Source organism: Fistularia commersonii, chromosome 23, assembly GCF_037954325.1.
Source record: "Fistularia commersonii isolate RoL2024-O1a breed Wild chromosome 23, RoL_Fcom_v1.0, whole genome shotgun sequence".
In the NCBI taxonomy this organism is placed as follows: domain Eukaryota; kingdom Metazoa; phylum Chordata; class Actinopteri; order Syngnathiformes; family Fistulariidae; genus Fistularia; species Fistularia commersonii.
Genome location: NC_141306.1, coordinates 9275728 through 9302912, shown reverse-complemented (window position 1 = coordinate 9302912; position 27185 = coordinate 9275728). Strand labels below are relative to the sequence as shown.

The 27185-nt window shown below is 47.4% G+C and overlaps 1 protein-coding gene across 6 annotated transcripts in view; it reads left to right on the top strand.

Annotated features, from left to right (window-relative positions):
- nfixb (nuclear factor I/Xb) overlaps positions 1-27185 on the top strand; it is a 132374-nt gene that overhangs the window by 6978 nt on the left and 98211 nt on the right. For all 6 annotated transcript variants that reach the window (XM_086170277.1, XM_086170269.1, XM_086170276.1 and 3 more), the window contains one exon: positions 6384-6467. In XM_086170277.1, coding sequence (XP_086026403.1) covers positions 6384-6467 — 84 coding nt within the window. The remainder of the gene's footprint in view (positions 1-6383; positions 6468-27185) is intronic.

Genomic DNA, 27185 nt, shown 5'->3' with positions numbered 1-27185 from the left:
TGAATGAATAGCCACGTGCGTGTCCGTTGCTGGAATCTGTCGGGATGAATGAACGGCTCCTTCCGTGCCGCCTCGATTTCCCGGTCTAACCAGTGTGAGACAGGTAAACTGAGGACACCCGGTTTAACTTCAGGTGAGCGTAATCAGATTACCGTGGAGGTTCACGCCGCGGTGGAATCGGGATTTATACCGTGAGTCATAGAATGGTTACGATCGGAGATGGGAGGATCGTCCGGTTTGTCGCTGAGCTCGACTTCACCCCCGAGCATCTTTGACAGCGGCTGCTTTGCCGTTGGCTTGTTTCCTCCCTCCCCAGGGGACAAACTATTTAAGTGAGTCAACTGTCTGCTTCCAGGCTTTTGGGAATATATTTATATGCGCCTCTTGGATTAGCACTAAAAAATGATTGGTCTCGACCAAACAAAATATGGCTGCCTGCTTCACTAGAGTTCACCAACACAGTGACAGCATCGTCTTTCCGGGACATTAACTAACATCTGGCTCCGTTGGCCCTGCGTGCGCAGAGGTATCCGAGTGCACGTCATAAAGGACCAGATCCCAGATTAGATTGACGGACACAGTATACGTGTCTATACAGGACTGTCTCAGAAAATAAGAATATTGTGATAAAGTTCTTTATCTTCTGTAATGCAATTACAAAAACAAAAATGTCATAGTGTTCTGGATTCATTACAAATCAACTGAAATAATGCAAGCCTTTTATTATTTTAATATTGCTGATTATGGCTTACATCTTAAGAAAACTCCAACATCCCATCTCAAAATATTAGAATATCATGAAAAAGTTATTATTATTATTTTTTTTTTTTACCACAATATTCTTATTTTCTGAGACAGTCCAGTATAGAAACGTATACTGTCTCCATCAATCTAATCTGGGATATGATGTGTAAAGGAGGGAGTGGATCAGAGATGAAGATGGCGAGGTTCTCTTTGGGATAAGATCGGGAATGAGTCCATCAGATGGACAGCATGTTTCGGCGAGAAGGTCAGAGATGGTTGGATCATGTACGCAGGAGGGATAGTGAATATATTGGTAGACGGATGCTGGAATTGGAGGTCTAGAGGAAAACCAAAGAGAATATTTATGGACGTAGCAAGAGAGGATATGAAGGTCATCGGTGGAGAGAAATGAGTGAGTGGTTGTGGTTGTGTCTTTTGGTGACGTGTGAATGAGAGGCTGAATGGACGTATGTTTGTATTTGTGTCTCTGTGATCGATCCAGGGCCTCAACCCACCCCAGCTCTCACCCGTTTAACAGCTGTCATAAATAACAGAACCCCCAAACTCGTGACCCCGTATGTAGTATAGAGAGTGAATGAGTGAATGAATGGAACAAAAACATCATGGCTGACCTTTTCTACAGAGAGCTAAACTCTAAATATTCACAGCATTCTGTTAAATGCCAGTTTGTTTACCGGCGCTGATAAAAACTTCGCTTCACGCACGTACCAGGTGACCCCTCCACACACACACACACACAAATACAAACCGGCGTCATGAGGGTTTGATTCGCGGCAGGAATATCGACGCGCGTTAGCAATGAAAACGGTGGCCTTCGTCTTCTGGAAAGCCGGAAAACAGAAACAATGGGCCGAAAAATCCCCCCCACCGTCCGTCCCCCGCGGAGCTAAGCGGAGCCGAGACGAGTCCTCCCCCCTCGCAAGACCTCCTTTCACGATGGAATTATTTATACAACCCCTTTGTTATAAAAATATTCCATACGGCTGCTTCAAAGGTATCTGGGAGAGTTGATCGATGTCTACTGTCTCCAAAATGCCCTCCAAGAGGTGCACCGCTTAATGGACGCTTTTTTTTTTTTTTTTTTTGTTCCTTCTCGAGAAATTCTAAACCGCCGCGTGGCGCCGACGTGACGTTATCATCTCCCTCCGTTTTCAGAGCCGGTCCGCCGGCCGGGCGAGGGGGGGGGGGGGGGGGGGGTGTTGTTGGCTAATCCTGTCGAAAAGCGTCGTAGAAAGGCCTCATTCAGGCGGCGACGCCGACCGCGAGGCGAGAGCGCGGCCCCCGCCCGCGGCGTCCACCGCTGCGCCGTCTGACATATTTCCCCCCGCGAAATATTTAAATATTTACACATTCGTACACCTACGGCCCATTTCCTCTGCTTTTTCTGCTGAAAGGTGTGTGCGGTGGCGGTTGGGAGCTCGGTCGGTCCGAGGGGTGCTGAGAAAACACGGCGTTTCCATGACTCCCGCGGTATCCCCGGGGGGAAGGTTAATCAGAAAGCGCCGCTTCCCGCCAACCCCGCCCGACTCATCTCCCTCGTACCCCCGTCTTCTCCCGCGGCCCCCTCGGAACCGGCATCTGGATTTTCACTCTCGCCCTCCGTCGTGAAATGAACCGTCACTCAGAATAAGCGCAGTCTGGGCCGAATGAGGAGGCACGCATTTAAACGCAGACAGGTCACGGTCACCCATTTCACATTTCTAATTCAAATACGCTGACAAAACAGTCTTGTGGAACCAGCTTTGAAAACTGCTTTCATTGGTAAAGCACACATAAAGTACTGATGTTCTTTTCTTTTTCTTTTAGAATGATGAACGACTTTGTTAAACACCGCCACAGTTTGGTTGACGCTTTTTGCCCCAGCTGTCAGATTGATCGATTGATTAACTTAATGCAAAAAGTTTAAAATGTGGCCCATTTTGTGAACAGCGCTGCTGTTTCAGGAAACACCAACCAAGGCTATAACGCTAGCCGGCGCTACAATTGTTTAAACCTACCGAGTGTTAGCGACACACACGTTTGAATATACTATGTAAACAATTAACTGTCGTATGTTTTTAGAAATTGAATTATAATCATTATTATTATTATAATTGTTGTTGTTGTTGTTATTGTTGTTGTTGTTGTTGTTGTCATCATCATATAACGCTAGCCGGCGCTACAACTGTTTAAACCTACCTAGTGTTGGCGACACACACATTTAAATATACTTTGTAAACATTTCACTCTTGAATGTTATGAGACATTGAATTATTGTTGTTGTTGTTGTTGTTGTTGTTGTTGTTGTTGTTGTCGTCGTTGTTGTCGTTGTTGTTATCGTTGTTGTTGTTATCATCATCATCATATTACGCTAGCCGGCGCTACAACTGTTTAAACCTACCTAGTGTTAGCGACTCACACATTTAAATATACTGTGTAAACAATTAACTGTCGAATGTTATTAGACATTGAATTATTATCATCATTATTATTGTTGTTGTTGTTGTTGTTGTTGTGGTTGTTGTGGTTGTTGTTGTGGTTGTTGTGGTTGTTGTTGTTGTCGTCATCATCATCATATAACATATTACGCTATCCGGCGCTACAACTGTTTAAACCTATCTAGTGTTAGTGACACACACGTTTAAATATACTATGTAAACAATTAACTGTCGAATGTTATTAGACATTGAATTCTTATAATTATTATGGTTGTTGTTGTTGTTGTTATTGTTGTTGTTGTTGTTGTTATCATCATCATCATCATTCTTGGCATTATTATCATTGTTATTATTATTAGTAGTAGTCGTCTTGCTATGTTATTATTATTGTTATTACTATTCTTCTTCTTCTTATTATTATCATTATTATTATTATTATTATTATTATTATTATTATTATTATTATTATTATCATTATTATTTATTACTCCAATTATTTGAATATGAAATATAATGTTAAATTAGCTTCTTGCCAGAGCAGTGGAAGGGATGCTACGGCGATGATGCGTGTTGTTTAATTATGTCATGCTATGAGGCAAGCGACGTAACAAGAACAATTTGAAGAGCATGACAAAGGGGAGGCGGCCTTTTCAAAAGAGACTCCGGCTGCCATCCCAGAGATAAGGAAAAAAGAGAAAAATTCTCTCACAAAGTGCCGAGGTTCAGGTTTTGATCACTTTTTGATAATGGTTACTTGGATTTTTCCCATCAAAATATTCAATTTAAAGACAAATCACAAGACAAGTACTGTTCATTTAAACAACGTGCAAAATAAACACCTTTGCCAAGTGTGCTCCACTTCTGGTCACGTTTTCACCCTCACTGTTTCTTGATGTTTTTTCCATTTCTATTCCTGATGTTGTTGTTGATGTTGTCTACTGTCTATTTTTTGTGGATTTTTTTTTCTTGCTATCATCTTTCTTTCTATATCTATTTCTAATCATATTTATTTTCCTTTTTTTTTTTTGACATAACTGTTACGCTGCTATGACAAAGGAATTTCTCCTATGGGGATTAATAAAGTTTGTCTTATCTTATAACTTGGACGGATTCTGCCGGGGGGGAAAAAACCTTGGAGTAAGTCTCGGAAGTGACTTTTATTTTGCATTTATTTGTTGGTATGGATACTTGATTGTAATCCAGGGGTGGGTGATTATTTTGGCTGGCGGGCCACATTTCTTGTCTAATATTTATGAGCGGGCCAACTAGGCGTCATGTAAATCGAACCAAATGAAAATTGCAATTTAAATATTTAATTTTTTTGGCATTTCATTTCAACTTTAAAATCATGAATTATTACATAAATGTACTGACATTATTTTGCATGTCATCATCCATACAAAATTAAACAAAAGGAAAACAATTCTAAATTCAATATTGATTGAAAATACATATTAAAATATTCAAAGAAAGTAGATTGGTGGGCCGGATAAAAAAGCAGAACGGGTCGGGCCGTAAAATGTTTTAATCCATACCCAAATGAGTAGCATAGAATCTAAAAGCCGTCGTACCCCGAAGGCGCTGATGGATCTAAAATATCCAATCGCCTGCGTGATATTTTAGTTTATTACAGGTGTAATTACACAAGGGTCGCGCCTATTCATGCCCCGGACAAATGCGCGTATGTATCGGAAAAGACATACATAATTGATACGGCGGCCTGCAGGAGCGTCCTCTTCGGACGGCGTTCCGCCACGACGAATTTAAGTCACATTTGAACTCGGAGTGACTGAGATTTAAACAGAAAGAAGCAACTGGAATCGACCGGCGTGCCGCTCCCCCCTCCGATGCTACTCTGTGATTAAGCGACGGAGTAAAATATATCCTTCAGCCGGCCCGGGCAGTTTAAGAGTTCGACAGGAAGACCCGGGAGGTTGACAGGGCCGCCATTTAGTGGGACGCTCGGTTTTAAATGGTTTTCCTCCGACGCCGCGCCGCATATTGACGATGACACGACAGGAAGGGGACGCCGGGGAGAAATGTTATTCTCAGCCCGCGGGATTCTTACTTTTGTTTAGCCGCTAGTTGGGGGGGGGGGGGGGGGGGGGACGCCGCTAACATCAAATCCAACGCTAATCAAGCTGCTTTGGCAGCGTTTGAGTGACATCACACGCTGCACCTTCCAGTGTCATGGTTTAAAAACAAAAAAAAAAGGAAAAGACCGGAGCCGCGGTCTCTCATTCTGCAGGATATGAATAGCCATGCGTCTCCAGCCGCAGATCGGTTAGCCCAAGTCTGGGACTTATTATAGTGCTGTGTGTTTATACATGTATCCGTGCACGTCTTTTGTTCGTGTGTGTGTCGAGAGCGCGCGTGACCTCACGTCTGTTTTAATTCCCTGAAAAATTTGTTTACCTCACATGCCAGTTCGAATAGTGTAACTTGCTAGGATGCCGTATTTGTTTCCGTTTTTTTTTTTTTGCTCTCGGGACCCGTGTTTTGTTTCCGCTCGATATGCGGCGAAGAATTGGAACCTGCAGTTCTGGGATTGTTTCTTCGTCGCGCCGCGTTCGAGCAGCCGAAGTCGAGGCATCCTGACGCGGGTGAAATGGTTCACTTGATTTCCGCAAAACATGCGTTCAGTTTTAGCCTCGTACCGGTTAGAGCACAACAAGAGGGATCGGGGTGGGTGAGGCGCGGCTCCCGCGGGTGATCCGGGTCCGTCGTCCGGCCTCCGCCGAGAGCGGAGATCCGTCATTGTCCACAATTTGAATAAAACGTCGTGTTTGCCTGTCTGTTTTTTTCCCCTGATGGATTGAGGCATGTAGAGGAAGAAAAAAAAACAAACGGGCGAAAAGGCAGGGATGGGAAAGGCCGTCGCGAGCCTTTCCTGTACAAGTGATGGGGTCAGGGCCTCGGGCAGGCAGAGCATACCACAGTGTCTGTGTGTGTGTGTGTGTGTGTGTGTGTGTGCCCGTCACATTAAGATGAAAGCAACCTCCAGTGTCCCTGGTACTTTTTCAACACCTAACATGCGATTATTCACTGGTCACTGCAAAAATCCCCAATATTTTACAGACAATACCTATGTTTGTGAGCATATGTATGTGTGTGTGTGTGTGTGTGTGTGTGTCTGTGTGTGATTTTCAAATCCCCCGTGTCATCTAATGAATAAATGACTGTTACTGTGTTACATTTCAGGCAACTGAAACCTTTCTGTTGAACGAAGAGCCCTCCAGAGGTCCTGGGATGCCCGAATGCTTTGTAGTATCAGATTCATACAGGGTATGTATTTACTTCTTCTTCTTCTTCTTCTTATTATTATTATTGTTATTACAATAATTGTTGTCGTTACCCAGTTATTACATTGTTATTACTGTGTTATTACAACTCCTGCTACCACTACGGCAACTACTACTACTACTACTACTACTGCTGGTTAAACTGCAATATTCCCCATATTGTATTATTTCACTTCTTGTTACTGGATGTGTTATTTGAGTCATCACTCATTACTCTGACTGACAGTGTGTTTTCACGCTCAGGGTAATTGCACCACAATCATAATGTCATTCACAGCTCCCTCTACTCAGCTGCGAACCATTACAATCATTATTTCCACACGCACGTTATGAAAAAAGAAAAAAAAAAAAAAAAAAAAAAGCAGGGTTTGGGCGGAAGGGGTGGAGGAGGGCCTCCCGGGAATGAAAATGATGACGGTAATGCGTACCTTCTTTTTTTTTTTCTTTTTTTTTTCTGTAAAATGACAAATAGAAAATCGAGGAAAGAGAGTGACTTTAGGAAGAAAGGGAGAGAGAAAGAAAAGAGGAAAAAAAAAAAAACGCCCCGCCGGGCGCAGTCGGATTATCGGCGGGTTTTTAGGTGATATAAAAACGGTAATAAAAACAGGAGGAGCGGGAACGAGGAGCGTGAGCGGAGGAGGAGGAGAAGGACTGAGACGTGATTGTTAATTAGATGGGAGCCGGTTTTCTGGGGCTCCGGTCTTTGTTTCCCCGAGTGAAGTCCGACGCCAAGTCTCGGGGAGAATCTGGGCTGCAGCGGCGGATCGTGTGTCCCGGGTTACAGAAATGAACCATTATGGCTGTAATTGAGGTGCGCGGCTGCTAAAGGAGAGTTCTGGAGAGGTGGAGGGCGGCTGTGGGGGGTGTCGGGGTTCGGGGCGGTGCGGCCGTATCGGGTTCCAGGGCCAGCGAGTTCAAGAACATCCCGGAAGGTCGCCCCCCCCCTCCCTATTCCGGGAGGTCGCGACCTCTGGGGTTACACCCCGATCGCCCAGCGACCCGAGCGAACAAGCGAGTGATATTTTTCTGGAAAAAAAAACAACAAAAACCAGCGAGCGTCACACCAGAGGAGCGATTATGTGTGTTTCGGGGGGATTTCGGGGAGCCCCTCCACCCTCCACACACACACTCACACACACACACACACACACACTTTTAACCCTTCTGTAATCTCGCCGTCTCTGGTGAATCTATTGCCTGTTTCCTGCATATCTGGAAAGAGGTGTCACAACCCTTTCTGAGGGGCTGTGGCATCCCCACTCCCACTCCCACTCCCACTCCCACCCGCCTCCTCCCACTCTGGCCTGCGTTCCTCTCCATTAGCCGCCCCGAGCCGGGATCTCTTTGTTTCTCCGGCGGAGGCCCGCGCAGTAGCCGCACAAGCGCGAGGCCTTGTAAAAACCGCCGTAATTACGGCGACATAACCCCCCCCCCCCCCCCATAGCCGAAAGGAACTTCACTTTTATTTTTTTTCTTGTGATACATGAATCACCCACCTCTGTTTGTGTGTGTGTGTGTGTGTGTAGAAAAAGAAAAAACTAGATCCGCTTCCTCACACACACCCCTCATTCAGTATTTTGATACCGCTCGCAGGCTGTGATTATACGTCTTCTCCTCCTCACTGTTTGGGTTTTTTTTTTTTCCCCCCCCCTCGCTTTTCGGCTCGACGGCGAAACGAACGAACGAACGCCGCAGCGGCTGTTTGGCTTGGCCTCACTTCACTGGCTTTTTTTTTTTTTTTCTTTTTTTTTTTTAAAGTAAGGCTGCGGCTTGGGAGACCGGGTCAGAACTGGCGCAGTAAATAAATAGTCCTAATTGGCCCGGCGCTGATGAAATAATGTGTCGGTTTCAGAGGGACAGCGCGGGATTCTGGGTAATCGACACATCCTGACACCTGGGGATGCAGCAGGACCTTCACACAGATAGATAGATAGATAGATAGATAGATAGATAGATAGATAGATAGATAGATAGATAGATAGATACATACATAGATACATAGATACACAGATACATAGATACATAGAAAAGAGTGAATAAGCAATGAGCAAAGTAAAGAGGAGAGTACAGGAATAACTTAGATCTATATACAAATATATACACGCACACGCAGGATGCGATGGATGTAATGCATATATACTGTTGTATCACTTATTGTTACTATATATACAGATTGAGATGATATGTCAATATCCATATGTATAGAATGGGTTTGATATAATAAAAATATATATAACATATATACATACACACGTGATGACATGGATATAGCGATATATCTTTATACCAGAGGGGGATGACACAGAATTTGATGGATAAATACATATACTGTATAAAGAACAAGAAGCATAATATATATATGTACATATATATACATAATATACTTGTATATGTACATACAGAATAGGAAGATATGATACTTATATACAGAATGAGATGGAATTATAGTTATCTGTACATCAATACACAGAATGGGATGGATATAGTAGATATACACAGAATGAAGTGGGTATATAAATATACAAAGAGAATGGGATGGATATATGTAGATATAGATATGAATATAGATGTAATGTATGAATAAATAAATAGACAGAACGAGATTGCTCTCCTGCAATTGGAGCTTTAATATTTCTTTTATTTTTTATGCATGTAAATTTGTATTTATTTCCTATTGGCTGCATAGAAGTTATGTACATCTCTTCGGTTCAAAATTAAACTTGTGGATCGTAAATTCAAATATATGTATATATATATTTTCTGATGAGCGATACCGATTTTGTTCAATGATGCGTTCACGTGTCTCCCGCGTAATGGAAAGATAATAATAATAATAAAAAAATTAAAAAAAGAAAATAAAAACGAAAAGGAGCCGAATCTCGAATTCATCGCCTGCAAAGTGTTCCGGGTCAGTGAAACGCACATATGGTCAAAAAAAAAAAATTACAATTATAATAAATAATAGAATAAACGGGATTTTTTTTTTTTTTTTTGAAAGAGGAGGGAGGGGAAAGAACGGCGGAGGAAGAAGAGGAAGAAGAAGGAGAGGAAGAAGGGGAGGGAGGCAAAGTTTTTCACCCCCTCCTCCTCCTCCTCCTCCTCCTCCCCGTCCTCCTCTTCCTCCCCCCGCCTCCGAAATTGCAAGCTTTCACTTTCTAGGCGGGGTTACTGTAAAGCCGCGGCAGCATGGAGTGAGAGAAACGGCACGGCGAGCGATTTGCAATGCAGCACCGCGCCGAGCGTCCATCCCGTTCCCGCAGGCTCACCGGCACCTCCCGCATAAAACGCAACCATGTACTCCCCGTACTGCTCTCACACAGGTAAATACTCCCGTCTCCTCTCCCGCCGCTCGGTTTCCGCCCGTGCGGAGAGACGGGCTTTTTTTTTTTTTTTTTTTTTTTTTTTTAATTTTATTTTTTTTACATTTTTGGATCCGTCTTAAAAAAAAAAAAAAAAAGCTGCGACCCTCCCGCCTTTATTTATACCGGCATTTATTTTTATTATTATTATTATCATTTTTGCAAAGCTGTTACGCTCCTGTCTTGCACTCTCGTAAAGTCTCGCGTACTTCATCCTCGCGTCGGAGCGCGGTTCGGGGGCGGGGGGGGGGGGGGGGGGGGTGGGTCGTGCGTGTGTGTGTGTGTGTGTGTGTGTGTGTGTGTGTGTCTTGGGGGGGGACTTCGAGTGCGCTTCAAGTCTCAAGTCTCACGCGTTTTTTTTTTTTTGGTTTTTTTTTTGGCGGAAAATGGCACTTCTTGAGAAATGTTATTTATTAAAATTAAAAAAGAAAGGACGACTCGCTTGCGGATTGCTCTTGAACGTCGCACCGGTTGCTGGAGCCCCGGAGAGGCGGGTGGGTGGAGGGTGGTGGTGGTGGGTGGTCCTCCGGGGGCAGCCGGCAGCGAGGGCTCGCCGGCGGGGGAAGCCGGGCGCACCGCCTCCGGGGGGCGGCCGTCCCGTGGAGCGCAGGCCGGCGGCATGGAAAGCGTGTTTTTTTTTTTTTTTTTTTTGCGTGTGTGTGTGTGTGTTTTAAAGAGTGGGGAACGCAAGGGAGCTGCAAAGACAACCTCGCATCTACCCCAATATAGTTTTTTTTTTTTTTTTTTTTTTTTTACCAGTTGAATAGTCAAGACTCTTTTTATTTGCACTTGAACGCAACACGCGTAGATCCGACAAAGTGTGTATCTTATTGCATCTGCAGGCCGATCCGGGTCTCTGGACCTCAGGGCGTCCAAAAAAGGCCTTTCGGGCTCGACTGGAGAGTAAGAAAATTAAAAAAAAAAATTGTGCCTTTTAATACAACGTAGGAAAATGTATCCACATTTCTATTTTTATTTGTAAATAATTGTACTTATATGTATTATTTTCCTCCAACTTGGCCTGCCTCGTTGTCACGCTTTACTCCGGAAGTTTTGTTCATTCTTAAAGTGACTTCGAAAATTACACATATTCTCATACACGTGTATCACACACACACATACATGCATGTATATAATCTTCTTTTAAGATATAAATAAATGTAAAATCGTGCAGAACAATCAGTGAAGACACGTTTTTCTTACGTCAGGTCAGAAAGTGACTGGAGGTTTTTTTTTTCCAGGGTGTTTTAAGGACATTCCAGGGTTACATAAAGACCGTTTCTCACCCTCCCGCCCCCCCCACCCCAGCCGCCGTGTGTTTTCCCTCTTAATTCGCCCTGCTGCTCGTTTCCTTTACCCCCCTCACACACACACACACACACACACACACACACACACCACTGACCCCCCCCCGTTTTATTCGTCCTTTGCTGTAAACAGTATTTTGTTATTGGATATTTCATTAATGTCGTACCCCTCGTGAGGAGGGAGGGGGGGTTGGAGGTGGAGGGGGTCCGGACAGATACGATCGCTGCAGCTCTGTGACCTATTTTTTTTTTTTTTTTTTTTTTTTTCCGTGGGCTTCAACGCGTTCGGCTTTTTTAGCGAAAACAAAATAAAGGCTCGGCTCGGTTTTTAACCTTGTTTTTTTTTTTTTAAAAAGGCCGGAAAGTACGACTCCCTCCGTGTTCCTTTTTTTTTTTTTTTGTTGTTTTTTTCACGCTTCAGACGGGTTTATTCGTGGCAAACGCAGCCCCGGGGCCTCTTGGAAGGCTTGTTTACCTCCACGTCGGCGGGTGGGCTCGGGCTCGCCGGCTCCACGTGGAACGCCGGCTCCCGGTTCCGACTCCTCCGGCGGCCGCCGGGTTTTTCTCTGGCTTCTTCCGCCGGCGCTGGCCCGCAACCCCTTCTCCGGGTCTGGACTGAAAACGCCAGCCGGGACACGTGCCGCCGCATCCTCTCGACAAAACAGAAATTCCACTGAATTTCCTTTTCTTTTTTTTTTTTTCCTCCCCCTTTTTTCCCCCTCTTTACTCAGTGGCTGCACCCAACTCCGGACCGAATGGAAAAATTCAAACCGATCAGTCCGATTCCGATCGGAATCGACCGCGTTTATGTTAAATCCGCGTTTGAACGCGGCTTCGCCTCGCAGCCTTTAAATGTAATTGATAATAATGAGGCTCCGTCGCGGCGGATTATCTCCCGTGACCTTGCGCCGGACCGCTGACGTTCCCATAGTGAAAGAGAAGGAGCGCGTGTTGCACGTTTGGCAGAAACAACCTTTTATTTTAAATTTAGCACCTTTGTCTGTGCACGAGAAAGAAAACTGGCCTCCGTGTGTGCGCTTACTCTCAATTCACACACACTCTCACACACACACACACACATTGAAGCCTTTCGCAGGCCTGTTTCCAGCACATGCCCCCACCGACACACACCCCTTTTTTTTTTTCAATTTGCTGTTAATAATCAGAAATCCCAGCTCGGACACGGCGTCGGTCGGCTTGTAAACAATCAGATAAATTATTAACTGCGGTGAAACGTGGCCCGGGAGAAGTGTGTGTGTGTGTGTGTGTGTGAAGATTTGGAGTCGAGACCTGAGCGGAACGGGGTGCGTGTGAGTGTGCGTTTGCGCGCATGTGTATGTGACTCTCTTAGCGTTAGAAATTACAGGTTGTTTAAAATCGCAGACCGATTCCCCGCCAAATTCCCCCCGAAATAATAATCTATGTTGAATTTTTTTTTTTTTCTCGCAAATAATCAACCGCCCCTGCCCGTTTATCATTTATTAACCGCGCAGGCGAACGTAAACACACAACAAAGTAATTATATAAAAACTTCAAATCTCCATTATGTGCACGCCTTCATGCAGCTGTTGTCATCTCAGACTGTTTTCCATGGTGCGACGTTTTAACGTATTCCTTCCCTCTGCCCCTCTGCCCGCCTGGATGCCGACCCGTGCTCTCCTCGCCTCTTAACACCCTCTCAACACTAAAGTATTATCCTACTCACCTTCTAAACAATGCCTTAGTGGTAAGTCCTGTCCCTATATATATATATATATACATATATACATATATATTTTTTGTTGTAAGCATTAGGTATGTGTTTTTTTTTTTTTTTATTCATTTTTTTTTTTTTAATTTAATTTATCGTTATTTTATAATTATTATTGTGATGCTGCCGCCGCGACTCTAACGCTGACCTGCGGCTGGAATGGCAGGAGCGTGCAGGAAAGAGGCGAGCTCATGTTATTTTGCACACACACACACACACACGTACACGTACACACGCATGCACACACACACACACACACACACACACACACACACACATTTCGCATCTCTTTCCCGCGTTGCCGTCGCTGGTCCGGAGCGGGACGGCTCTGGTCACAGAGGCGATTTTTTTTATTTTTCTTTTTTTTTTTTTAATACGAGACCCCCCCCACACACACACACACTCACACACCCTCAGTTTAAAAATAGGGGTAGATGTATTCTGAGTATCACCCCGGAGCGGCGGCTCCCTGGGGCCCGGCTGACAATCTGATAAATAAACAGCCTGTATTTTGGATTTTATCCTTTCGCGATCTGTTTTTTGCCTTTTAAATCGCAGCTGTGCGGATGACCTTGAACTGCCCTCTGAGCCTTTTTTTTTTTTCATATATTTCAGGCGGCGCTAAATTCCTGTTTGATTTGGCGCCGGCTAATTATCGGGGTTAATTTCCCTAACATGAGACCCGTCACATGTTTTCGTTCTTTTTCTTTTCTTTTTCTCCTCCCCGCCGTGGCCGGACGGCGTCTCTTCGCAGACGACTCACTGGTTGACAATCGGGTTTAAATCAACATTCGGGCTCTCGAACCTCCGTTCTTGTTAACTTCCCGCGTGTGTTCGTGGAGGCGCCTCAAACGCCGCCCTCCCTCCCTCTCCTTCGCCTCCCCTCCGCTCCGCTCTGCTCTCGTCCGTTGCTTCCCAAGGCCTGGAAAATGAGTTGGAACAGCTGTTCGGAGGATTAAAATGGGACGGAGCGGCGGTCTGAACTCGGAGTGCTCTCGTAAGAGAGCGCGGACCCCTGCCAAGGTCCCCGCGATATTTCCTCGGGAATTAATGAAAGTGTCCGGACCTACGACGACAGAAAAACCGATAGGTCCTCCTCGGCCGCTGCGCTTCAGGCTTCAGGCCCTCCACTGTGAAAACCTGCCTTGCAGACATGATCGCGCGATGCTAATCGATCCAGGGGTGCACAAGTTTTGGAATTCATTCTGCGATATTTGGTGACTAGACCTCGTAGCAGGTTTGATCGATAGGTAGAGGTGATCTGTTGTCGCGCTCGCTTGCAATTTAGCATTGCGCGGCCGAAATCCCCCGATTGGCTGCGCCGCTGTTCCGTGCCGTGCTGGGTGTTTTCCACGAGGGAGGTCAGATCGCCAGACGCCGCCTGGAACACCGCGTTCCCCCCCCCCCCCCCCCCCCCCCCCCCCATTCGTTCACCCCACGCCGCAAAAGGCACGCCATTAGAAAACACAACTTAGCACTTTAGCGTAGCTCGTGTCATGCGTATTAGCATTACTAGCCACATGTTGACAACATCATATATTTTTATTTGACCACCAACGTAGTTATAGCGGCCATCCCATTGTGTTGTCATGTTCACGGCCCATCCAAAATAACGGGTCGTCAGATCATCGGGGCGAGGTTTCTGTCGATTTCATGGCGAAACCATCGTGGAAGGAGTTTTGTTTTCTTCGGCTTTATTTTATCAATACGCCGATTCATGTAAGATAATCTGATCTTACGATTTCCAGTTTTACAATGAAGCGGCATTGATAGCGTAATACAAAGAGGCCGTTTTAGATATAGACAGGGACCGCAATTAACCTTGAAATCCGCAGGAAATGACCTAGAAATAAGCGCGAAATTAATAAACGGTAAGCGGCCAGCTTCTATTTCCAGCTAGTAGAAAGTTTATTTTTAGGGAATTGTCGGCGACCTGACGTGACACGACGCGTCGGTTTTAAGACACCGGACATCAGACGACCCCGAATTCACATCGGCGACGTCATTTTGCCGCTAGCTGTCGTGTTCCGCCCCCCTCACACCCTATAATTTGTCATGGTTGTCGTTCCACGTGCTGTGGGGTCGACGCGGTGCCGTACCGCCCGAGGGAGTCGTAAAGATTCCTCTCCGGCGTAAGACTAACCCGGTAATTCGGGTTCTTTGTTTATCGCGGGCTACGTCGTAGCCTCATCGAGAATCTCCCAGCTCTTCCCTGGCGGCGGCGGCAGATGAGACGGGGCCGGACGCGTTCTTGGCAGGGAGGCGGCGCAGATTTAAATGAAGCGGCGTGTAGTTCTTTATCTGGAGCGGCAGCGGAGAGAGAGAGAGAGAGGCAGAACCAACTGTATCTCATTCAGTATCAGCACAGCTGTCCCAGCATCCGTGGAGAATGGATTCCCCGCCGCCATCGCCACGGGAGGCTCTAGCCAAGATGAATGGGAGGATATCCAGAGTGTGTGCTCGCGTTTAAAAAAAAAAAAAAAAAAGGATGGCGAGGAGTGAGAGGAGAGAGTGATACGTGTGTGTGTTTTCGCTTGTTGTCTCCATCCGCCTCACTATGCCTTTGCTCATGTCACCTCTGGCATAGATTAGTTTTTGGCACAACTCCGGCTGTGCCCAAGGCCCAGTGCGGTTCTGCGGTTGCCGATATGTTGTGCTGTTGCCATGGCTACTGAACACACATGCACACACGCACACACACGGGTGCTAAATTACATAATTGAGCCAGAATATACAAAAGAAAACAAAATACTTAGGGTACAATATCAGCAGAGAAATGGAGTTGGGGGGGGTTTCGGTTGCACAGGATGAAGTGGGACGTCTGGATGCAGAGTCGAGCGAGAGTGCCTGAAACACGAGCACGAAACAGACGCGCGTCGGTGAATATTTGCGAGCTTTGTCATCGCGAAGCGTCGAGACGCGAGCACAGTGTGTTCTTTCCCCGGATTTTGAATCATAAATCAAAACAACAGAGTCGCCATTATTTTCGGAGCTCCGCGGCAACCAGTCTGACCGGGAGGTTTACGATAAGGTGTTTGCAGGGATACAGGCGCGCTGCCCTGCACGCACACGCACACGCACACGCACGCGCGCGCGTGCGTGTGCGTGTGTGTGCTTGTGTGTGTATGCAAATATGAGAATGAAGTCTTTGGTGTTTGTGTGAAAGAGGGTGTGGTGGCTCAAGTTCACGCAGATAGATACAGTCATATTTCTTTCATTACCCCCCCACCCCACCCTCACACACACACACACACACACACACACACACCCTTAAGGCTTTGTTATTTCAGAAAATATCCAGTACGGAGACGATCGTGTGGGTTTTTATCTTTTGCAGTACCTTTCGGAATGTAGCTTCTTTCCAAATAGTTGGAAAAAGCGAACCGTGAAGCACGCTCACGCTCAACCTAAAGCTGCTTCCAGACATTTTACAACCAAATACGTGCTACATGTAGTTAGCATAAGTTCACTGCCGGTTGTTTCTCAAACTGGGACATTATCGCGTTAATTTCGATGAATTAATTCTAGGTAAAATAAAGCGTTCGGAAAATGCGCGCATTTCAATCGCACTTTAATCATCACCGTAGGACATTTCTCGGTGCACTTTACACCGACGCGCGGTGTGATAGCATCACGGACGAGGCAGGTGAGACAACGGCGGCTGAAGGAAAATTTAGATGCAAGACGCTTCCAGATGGAAGTAGAAACAAGCATGGAGTTCTTTGCACTTTATACGCGTAGGAGTATCGGGTGTCACGGGAGCACCTCTGCCTTCTGTTAGCATCCCAACGCTAAACATGTTGGAGGTAGCACGCAGGTGTTAGCTTTGTTCTTACACGCGGGTCGCTAATGTTAGCTTTTTCAGAACATGCGGGTCGAAAAACGTAGTTTTGTACTGAATGCGTGCAGGTCGGTACCGTTCGGTACGTTTTAACTTAGCTGCATCGCTAATACGAGCAAGCAGAGTGTCGTGCGTCAATGAAAATCAGGACCTACAGGAGGCGCCGATCGATTCGGCTGATCGGAATTCCGAACCGCCGTCCAAAAAGACGACGTCCAAACAGCTGCAAGGCGACAGAAGGGAAGCAGATTAGATCTCGGTTTGAAAATAAAGCAGATTCAGAAGTTTAAGCTCACGTATGTCATGTTCTCAAACTGGGATGCTAGCGGCGCCTCGTAGCTCGCGGCGTTCCGACTTCTCAAAAGCCTACCGCCGCTTCACGACTTAAGCTCGGATCAGTGAAACATCCCAAAATAAGCGAGGCGTAGCTCGGGGTGAAGCAAACATGGCTGTGAAGGATAGATCCCTCTCAAGGCCCCGCTGTCTTTCATATGTGACACAGACCAGGAGCACAAAAGCGACATCGCCGTTCGAGTCGACAAATAAACTTATCATCCAGTTTTGGTTTCCTGCGTCTGGAGCCGAGCGGGAAACACGGCTGACTTGCGTCGGGCTGATTTGAACCGGCGCCAGTATCAATATGCGCAACGGATGTTGACAGTAGGCTCTAATTCTCCTCCCGACTTGCTTCCAATCGTCGCGTTACAGGAAAAGGAAACCATTTTATTTTTTATTCCACCGGGCCGGAGTCTTCTGACCGCCGTATTAGTCAGGATCCTTCAACAGAAGAGAAAGACGGACTTGTTATTGCGAATCATCGACGGCTCATTCAAGGTCACTTTATTGTGGGCAATCTGGGCACGTTGTCCAGCCTGCCTGTCTGACCTACATCTCCTCGCACCGGCTAAATATATACAGTAGACCCCTCATTACAAAGCTTCCAGATTAATCTGGATGAAATCTGAGCTCCCTTCCACTCCCCCGTACGTCCAAGTGCAGCCTGCTCTTCTCAGACTTCACCCCGGGCCGACTTTCCACGGCGTCCTCTGTCTCTCTCTCTCTCTCTTTCTTTTTCTTTCTCTCGCTCCCCGCCATGCGCTCCCAATCACGGGCAGTCGGCGGGTTCTTTCAGCAAAACACGACACGCGCTTCTTCTCTTCGGAGTACGTCTCCAGACGTGGCCCCCTCGACCCCCCGATTTGGCCCCTCTGCACGCGGCGCGCAGCAAACGCGAGCGGTATTTAGCGGCGCCTGCTAACGCTTAACGCGCAACACACAGGTGTGCATTCTTTCAAGAAAAACAAATCACGCCGGGCGTAACTGATTTACAGCCGGGGCGTTCGCGCATGTGATCCTCGAGGAGCAAACCCCACCCGCCCTCACCCCCCTCGAATCGGTCCTACTTGTACTTTTATGAGAGGTTGTGCGCTTCAACCGAAATATCAAAAAGTGTAAGAGAGAGTTTGCTAAAGATGGCGGCTAGCAGTTAGCAGCAAACGTACATCCTGGGTCACGGCGGCGCAGGTCCCGATTGTAAAGTGCTAAAGTTCCATCAAGCGCAGGGAAAGGGATATTAAATATTGTTTATTAAACTCACTGTCTTTTGCGTGCTGGTGGAAACCTCTAAAAGTCGCTATCAATGATCGTTAGCTAGCAGTTTGGAGCCATCCGGGCATTAGCATCTGAGGCTGTAGCACTTTAGCAAACGGCACTGGATTGTAGACGTGAGGGAATCTCTCCCTTTTATTCTTTTTTTGCTTGATATATTCATTATAATTGTATTTTCCGCTTCAATGTTTTGGCTAATTTATCCAATTTACCAATTTCTATCTTTCATTAGTTTAAGCTAATTACTCCCATGTTTTATCCTTTCCTGTTTGCCTGCCCTGGCTTTAGCTTTTGGGGAAATTTCCCTTTTAATTGAACTGTATTATTTTATGCATTTAGCCATTTTGGTTAGCTTAGCTATTAGGCAGTTTATCGGATTTAATTTCAACACTTCATGCTAAGTATTCCTGTATTTTACTCTGTCACCTCTAGAAGTTAGCCACTTAGTGCTAACGTTTGCTGGTCGGCTTTTTCTTTTCTTTTGCTAAGGTGCAAATGCTCATAGCTGACCATTGAAGATTTAAGATAGATATACCTTTTATAGTTTTCTACCTAAATCTAATCTGATACTTTTAACCTTTTGATTCAACAACATTAGCTTAACTTTTGTTATTATCATTATTTGATTTGGGTAAATCTGGGTGTAGGCTGACTAACACCATTGTGAAACTTAGGATTTTTGTTGTAAAAATAAAAAGATGCTAACATTTTTTATTTGTAAAATATTTAGACGCTAAAACTATCTTAATAACCACGTTGCTCTTTTGCACAAATGGTGCAGTCGCAGCCCCGGCTGCGCATCTGCGCAGCAGCGCGTTAGCGCTGACATCATATCGGAGCTCTGATGGCCAATCAGCACGGGCGCACCTGGAGAAGTGACTGCAATCATTTTGGGTCCCAAGGGGGGGACAAACGGTGAGGCGCCGCGCCGACGCCGACCCGCCGATGTTGAAGCCTTCATCGGATGAAGGGGCCGCTGATTGGCTCGGTGATTGCACCTCGACTTTTCCAGCGCCGCTCGCTCATCACCGCGCCTGCATTACCTCATGTTGCGGCGGCGGCGGCGGAGGAGACGGAGGCGGAGGCGGAGGCCGCTCCCGGCGGACCTCTGGGCAGAGGTCATTCGAATTTTTCTTTTTTTTTCCTAAAGCGCGTAAAGAAACGTCGCCGTTCGCGATAACGAAAACAGTCGTGACGCCGGTTTTAAGAACCCAAGATGTGTCAGACTGCGGGAGGGGGGAGGGGTGTTAAGATTCTCGCTTTTTTTTTTCCTTTTGCCGTCCCTCTTGTTTGTATCTGTGTATTTAATACGGCCACCCCGTCCGGCGCGGAATAGCCGGGGGGGTCGGAGGGGCGGGGAGGGAAGCCGAGCGCTCGAGCTCGCTCTTTGAAGCGGGAAAGTGGCACGAGGCCAAGGGCGGAAAACCTATACTCTGTTGCATAATATAACATATCTTTACCTCGGATGAACTCGGAGGAGGCCTGGCAGCTGTGAGCAAACAGAGCCGGGAGGTTTGCGTGTGATTAACGGACTCTTTGTGTGGAAGCGTCTGCGTGTGTGTGTGTGTGTGTGTGTGTGTGTGTGTGTCGGCTGTGAGTGTTTGCTCTGTGTTCCTTGCGACTGGTGTTTTTGCCGGCTGTTGCCGCAGATTGCCGAGGACTCGCCTCGCGGTCCAATAGTCGAATTTGAAAAAAAAAGCGAGGGTCTCGGTGTTCGGTGGCCGCGCGAGGGGAGCTCGGTGTTTCTATTCAAACGCGATTCTGTGGCTTCTTCTTCTTCTTCTTCTTCTTCTTCCTCTAACCGCTCTCCGGCTGCAGCTGCGTCGGGCCCTGTGACGGAATTCACAACCAAAACCTCTGCTCCGCTCAGGCTCAGAGACGCGGCCTGTTGCGGCGCGTTGCATGGAAACTCCTCCGTTCGACTGGAATTTAATTTTTTTTTTTTTTCCAGTCGCCGCTTAATATAAAACGGGGCAAGATTTGATGAAACGCTCTCCGAAGACAATCGGCACACTCCTATTGTGCTGATTGTGTGCTCATTTTAAGCTGAACATTCAAATTGTTTATTGTCATATGTACATTGCGGAAACATATTTCCTTGTAAAATATTACTGCTGTCAACAGTGAAGCCAGATCGGGAGCAATAAATTAATAATAAGCATATTGTTATAGCCAGATGTAAACAGTATGAACCAGATGAGTGGCGTCCATTAATTTTTGAAATATGTAATAATAAAACTACATTATATATTTCGAATATAGATGTATATTATAGTTATATAATTACGTTCAGATGGGGAAAGTTAACCGGGAATAATTCTGGAGGCGGGAGAAACTCGAAACGGCGCTCATTATCGGTCATAAAGCGCAATCGGCGCCGCCACCCGTGGAAAAGGCGTGATGGGGAAAAAAGCCTCGGCGGGCCTTGTGGATCTGTCCATCTTTATGCCCCCCCCCCCCTTTCTCCGCTGTAACGTTTAATTTGTCTTTGCGCACCTGAAGTAAAGCACACTCGAACGCACGACGGGGGCGGCCGCGGAGGCGTGTATATAGGTGGTGCGCTATTATTTTATATTTTTTTTTTTAACAGTCAGAGGAGACAAAGGTTGGGGCACCTCTACCCCGCCCCACCTCCACCCTCTCTCCGCTCGGTAACGTCATAAAAATGCAACCCAGACGAACCGACGTGTAAATAAAGGGGCCCCGGAGAGCGGCGCTTTAATTTTATTTTTTCATTTTCGAGCAACCTGATTAGTTTGATTTAACCTCGATCAGTCAGCGGGAGGATGTATTTAAACAAACCTGAAATATATTTGACTGCGTCTCTTTATAGCGCGGGCTGTTTTGCGTTCTCCTTTTACTTTCCTTGGAAGCGGAGCGTGATTAAAACAGACGATATAGGCGTATTATATTTCCCGGGGGATTGGAAGGAATGCAAATGCATCATAACCATATTATACTAGTTAGGAGCGGCGTGTTTTGCCAAGCCTCCAGATAGGAGAGAGCGTAGACACGGTTACACTGGAGGGGGAACATAAGACCCACAAAGAGCCAGAATCCCACAACTGCAACAACATGAGAGGATATCTGACACTCTTGGACTATATTTGACATTTCAGAGGATACACACTCACACACACACACACACACACATAGAACTGAAGAAAAAGACAGATTTTGCCTCTGTGAGAATTCTAACAGAGGAAGCCCCTGAAAAATTCTGTGTGAGTGTGTTTGGATGTGTGTCCGAGCGAATCCGTTTGGCATTTTTTGTTGTGAGGGAAGCATGTTGCTGGTGGGACTTTGGCCCGTACAATCCCTCCTCTGTTAAAACAATGCGGCAGTTGTCCTCCCTAACCTAATTACTCCCTCCAGGGGGAGAAAGGCAACAGCACCAAATCCCATAGTTAGGAGCTCTGATCTGGGCCCCGCTGCAAGAAAAGGCCTCATTCATTTCCCCTCCCGCCTTCCACCGCACATGCACAGACGCGCACTTGATATTTCTCACTGATCTGCGCCGGGGCTGATATCCCCTCCACCTTCCCCGCTAATATCTCATCTATAAATGCGTTATTGCTGTTTGAAAAATGCGCGAGCCGCCGAAAAGGGACGTCTATCCCCGTCGTCTCATGTGAAAATAAATCCGGTTTTACTGTGGGGCGATGTACGCTTTTTCTGTTTTAACCCCCCCTCGGAAAAAAAAAAAAAACACACACTGCCGTCGGTGGGCGAGAAAACTTTTTATCGCCGCGAGTCGTGCAGACGAGGAAGTCCAGCCAGGACGAGGAGGAGGGGGAGGAGGAAGATGAAGGGGTGGCGTCTCTGCGAAGTGGCGAAAAAGGGAAGCGGCGCTCGTCGCTATTCTCTGTTCCGAGCCAACCTGCAGGTTCATTGTCTCTCCATTGTCAGGATAATGAAGTGTGTGTGTTTGTGTGTGTGTGTGTGTGTGTGCGCATGCACACACTGATTTACCGATAGGTGGCGGTGACACTTGCAGTTTTCGTAATTGTCCCTTCCCCGAATTGTTTTCTCCATTTAAAGGTAATTACATGGTTATAATTAGGTATTACACTTACACTCCTCTCTGTACGCATCAGACTGCCTTCCTAATCCAGCCGGGAGTTTAATTTCTTTCAATTTATCATTTTAGTTTTGAAGCAGCCTTTGCAAAGCGTCGGTATTTTAGAATTTGGGGTCAAAGGTCACATCCTAATAAGGGGTGCAGAGGGGTTTTAATGCACGTTAGCAGCGAGATGAGTTTTATTTGCGCGCCTCTAGGTTACCCCGGGATACAAGGATAAAGCGTGTGTGTGTGTGTGTGTGTGTGTCTGGCGCTGTGGTGTTTTTTCTGGTCAGCCGAGCTCCTTTCACGCGCTCCTGCGTGCGCGTGCGGGCTTACATTCGTTCGTTTTCTGCGGTTTCGGATGCTCGGCGGGACCGCTTCGACGGAAAGCACAGCCGCTTTCGTCAACGCGTCGTCTGCGATCGCCCTTGAAAGCACGGTTGTTAATTCGTAGTACCGTCCGGCCTCCTCCTGATCCGCGTTTACTAATTCATGAACCCTCTCCTGTTTACGCCGCCTCCCTGCCGGCCCTGAAGCGTTCACCTCCCCTCTCGAGTTACCCTTCGAGCCGCCGCCGCCGCGTCGCGTCCGCCGTGCTCAGACGGACCGCAGGTGTTTAACTTTAATGACCGTAATTGTATCATTCTCCTTAATAAGAGTTAAAAATTAGCATTATGGGTCCAAACTGTGCTAACCCCCATTAGCTCATCTGGAATTGTTTTTCTCCCCCTCCCACCGAACCCCAGGTACGTCTGAAGACGTTCTAATGAATGTAAATGTAAATCGCAGCACCGGCCGACTTCTCCCATTGTCCTTTTCCCCGTCTCGCCCTTTTTTTCTCCCGTCCTTTAGCCCTCCCGTCTTTTTAATTGTCTGTGTTTTTATTCTCCTCGCCCTTTTATCAGGGCCGGCGCAGACCCGTGTGACCGCACCTCCGCGAAAGAAACCCCCCCCCGCCGCCCCGATCGGCGCCAACCTGCGGGGCCTGTCGGCGGCGCTGCCGTACGGGGCGGATCGTTTAGGATGAATTAACAACTCGCGGCCTAAACTCCGCCGCTCATTTGAATATAAAAGCGGGAGGGAAAAAAAAAAGATAAAAAAGAATATATAGACAGGAGGGCATGGCGGGAAGGGGGGGGGGTTACACAGACACGAGGGTTAGGCGGTGGGGGTAGCGAATCGCGGGGGGGGGGGACGGCGGCGAAGCATTTGCATAGAGGCAGGGCAGCATGCCCAATGGTGCGAAAGGTTGGCATCGCGCCTTTCAGACTGGCACAGAGGAAAGACTGGGGAGAGAGAGAGAGAGAGACAGAAAGAGAGGGGGTGCAGTCCATAGTGCATCCCTTGTTCGGAAAGAGGAGGTCCCTGGCTGTTGGCAGGAGCGCCGGCTAAATCTCTGGTTTGATTGTGTGCTAGATTGCCCCTTTATTTGTCTGATTGCAAAGCGTTCAGCGCCGCATTAGCAGCCGGCCCTACTTTCCCGGAGACCCTCATTCAGACCAAGTTTTCCCCTCTTGGCCTGCGCCGCCATTGTCCTCCCCCATATGTCTTAGGAGCCCGAGCTGTAGCCAATCGGCGCTCGGCAGGAACCCGCCCGCTACCCGGCGTGGTGCGAACGCGACGGACGGTTTGCGTCCGAATGCGATTTGGGGAAAAATTCTCAGTTCGTCTTTGTGTTTCGTCGGGAAGCCAAAATTCCCAGACTTTTTCTAGTTGCTCCCTCCGGCCGTGGCCATCAACCCCCAATAACCCCAATTTAGGGTTCTATGGGTGCCATTCGGTGATTATTTGTCTACCTTACAAACGGCCCGGGTGGCGACAGTGAAGTTGTAGCCGAAACGCGCAATGTTGCCGCGTCAGCCAGTAAGATCTCGCAACTTGCGGCGATATGCTACGAGTACAGAGACCCCTCTCTTTATCCCGAGTTTCGGGTTTAAACGCAGCAACGCGTCTTGGACCGACTTCCCCGTCTCTGCAGGGAAAACAGAATCTGTATCGGTTTTTGTTAAAAAAGTACAGAATGAGTGTTTACGCATCCCTTTACTTTAACCCTCATATTATGTTAAGGGTCAATTCCACCCATTTCACCCATTGACCCAATGGGTCAAATTGACCCTTAACATAATATGAGGGTTAAACGTCTGCCGGCTAGCAGGGTTTTACGTTTACATTCCAACCACGGTTCTAAAAGCTGGAGTTAATAAAAATCTACCGCATTGAATTAGTGATATTTATACCGGTCGTCTCATTGAACGGACGCTGAGGAGTGCGTTTGCACGGCGCCAGCACGGGCTCCAGCAGCGCGACCTCACCGCCCGTTGATAGGCCAGGGTCCGAAATGAATGCAGCTGACCCCTGGTGACGGCATGAAGACTAAGTAGAAGGAGATAAGGGAAAAGGGAGCAGTGTAATGCTCACTCATTCCAATTAAAATCAATGTATTCAGCATACCTGATGCACTACTCCTATTAATCTATGTTGCCCCCCGCCTGTGTAAAATAAGAACGGTAATGGCTAAAATGCTTAGTTGTGCGATACTTGGCACGGTCCGATCCTTCCCAAGGTGGCCGGCCACTAGCTCATCCTGCACCACGGTGTGCCCGTAGTGTACCGCGCACCTTCGGAGGCGGTAGTCTTCGTTTGACCCTCCCGTCTCTGCTCCGGTTGTCATGCATTGAGGCGTGGCAGACCAGCCTTCGTCGCCATCGAAGGTCAGGTTTTAGCATGTTAGCATCTGTATTGCCTTCCTAAGTGGTCTGGAGTGGCATCGCCGCTTGGGGGGGGCGGTTCTTTTGAGGTTCCGTCTCCGGCTGTGGTAACGATACCCTAGAGGGTTGGAATGTTAGCTTAAAAAATATGGCACGTGTCGGATGCCAATCAGCCAAAGAGCCGCACGGATTGGGACTGGAAATTTGGAAACCCCCCCGTCAGTTCATAAATCACACCGCGAGGTCAACGTTATGCTAACAGCGGTGTCGAAAAGGTCAGAGGTTGGAATGTTAGCTTAAAAAAACACGACACGTGTCGTACGCCAATCAGCCAAAGAGGATTGCCCGAGTCGCACGGATTGGGACTGGAAATTTGGAAAACTCCCGTCAGTTCATAAATCACACCGTGAGGTCGACGTTATGCTAACGGCGGTGTCGAAAAGGTCAGGGGTCAGTCTGCCAGAGGCGCTTTTGACACACAAAAGGAAGACAGAAGTCGTAAATATGACATTCTAGCTAAAGGAAACATGTAGAGGAGCAAGAAAGGTGCGGCCATCATCAAGTCGACCGCAAGAACCGGACGCTAAATGTGGCGCTTCCTACATCTTGAGAAGTAGGAAGACAAGGAATTAATTTGTAACGCCGGAAAACTGAGAAATTGGGTTACTCCCCAACTGCAACGCGTTTAGGTACCTGCGCATTGTGTGTGACACGCGATACCAACAGATCTCTTTGCCAAGTTTCAAGCTAAGGGTTTTTGGGAGGAGTCGGAGGGGGTAAAAAGGAGCCAAAAAATATTACTTTTTGATTAATTAAGCGGTCGTCACGGATGTAATGAATCAAGGTGATAGGAAAATGTGGTTTCAGGTTGCAGAGCGCGCAAACCCGACACCGGCGGAAAGGCTTTTAGAAGTATTGATATGCTGCTGCTCCGCAGTCGTAAATCATTTCAACACCTCACGCCTGGCGGATTGGTGTGTGTGTGTGTGTGTGTGTGTGTGTGTGTGTGTGTTAGGGGGGGTTTGTAAAATCACGAGCCTCCTTTGCCGTAACGTTGGTTCACCTTCAGACGGGCGTTTTCAACATCCGTGCGCTTTGAAAAAGGAGCGCGGAGCCCCTGCTGCCTAGCGAGTCCGTACTTGAACCCGTTCCATCTCGGGCCGTGTCTTAACTCTGCTACCTTCCGGCGCCGTGCGGTTCGGGCGCCGTGTTGAAACTCCCTTCGACGAGTCGGTGCCGATACGATCCTATAATCTATCACCCTTTCGTCCAATCGGAGCCGGGGGGGGAGTTGCGGAGGACGGATCTGTCCTCGCGCGGTTCCTTTGTAGCGTGTCCCGCCCACCCTTAGCCAAACGCCGCATGAATCTGGCTCCGATTTTAGATTCTGTTATGCTAGCAGCTACTTTGGCAGGCGCCTCGTTTGGATCCTTTCGGAAAATGTCGTCAGCCGGTATAACGTGGAAATTTCCCCCCCCCTCCCCCTTTGTCAAATTGCCGCTTTAAATGAGATTTTAAAAGAAAAGACAAGAGAGAAGTCCAGTCAGTTGCCTGGACGTCGGCTGGCGCGGACAGAAAACACACACTCTCGGACGCCGTGTTACCGGGGAGGCGACCGATAGTGTTTCATAGACTCTTTAAAGGGTAAAACGACTCTTACAAACAAAAAGAAAGATAATTCTGGTTATTACACACACACTGCTGGGGGTGTGTGGCACATTCCTATCTCCGGGCCTCCATGTCAACCAGCTTGCTTGCTGGAAAACAACATGCAGCCAATGGGGCCGTCGCTGATGACCCCCCCCCCCACCCCCCCCCACCCCGGAGAATCCGGGGCGCTTCCCCTCCGAAGCGAAGCCCCTCCCGTCTCCCTGTTGCAGGGCAGGAAATCGCCAATGAGTGCCCCCCTCCCTCTGGCACGCCCCCCCCCCCGAAAGTTACTCGCAGGTTTATTCATGCAAACGCTTCGGTGCAGGTTTTGTCAAGCGTGCAGGTGGAGCCACCCAACATTCCCGGTGTGTGTGGGTTATGGTCAGACAGGTGTACGGTAATCTGCAGGAGTTTT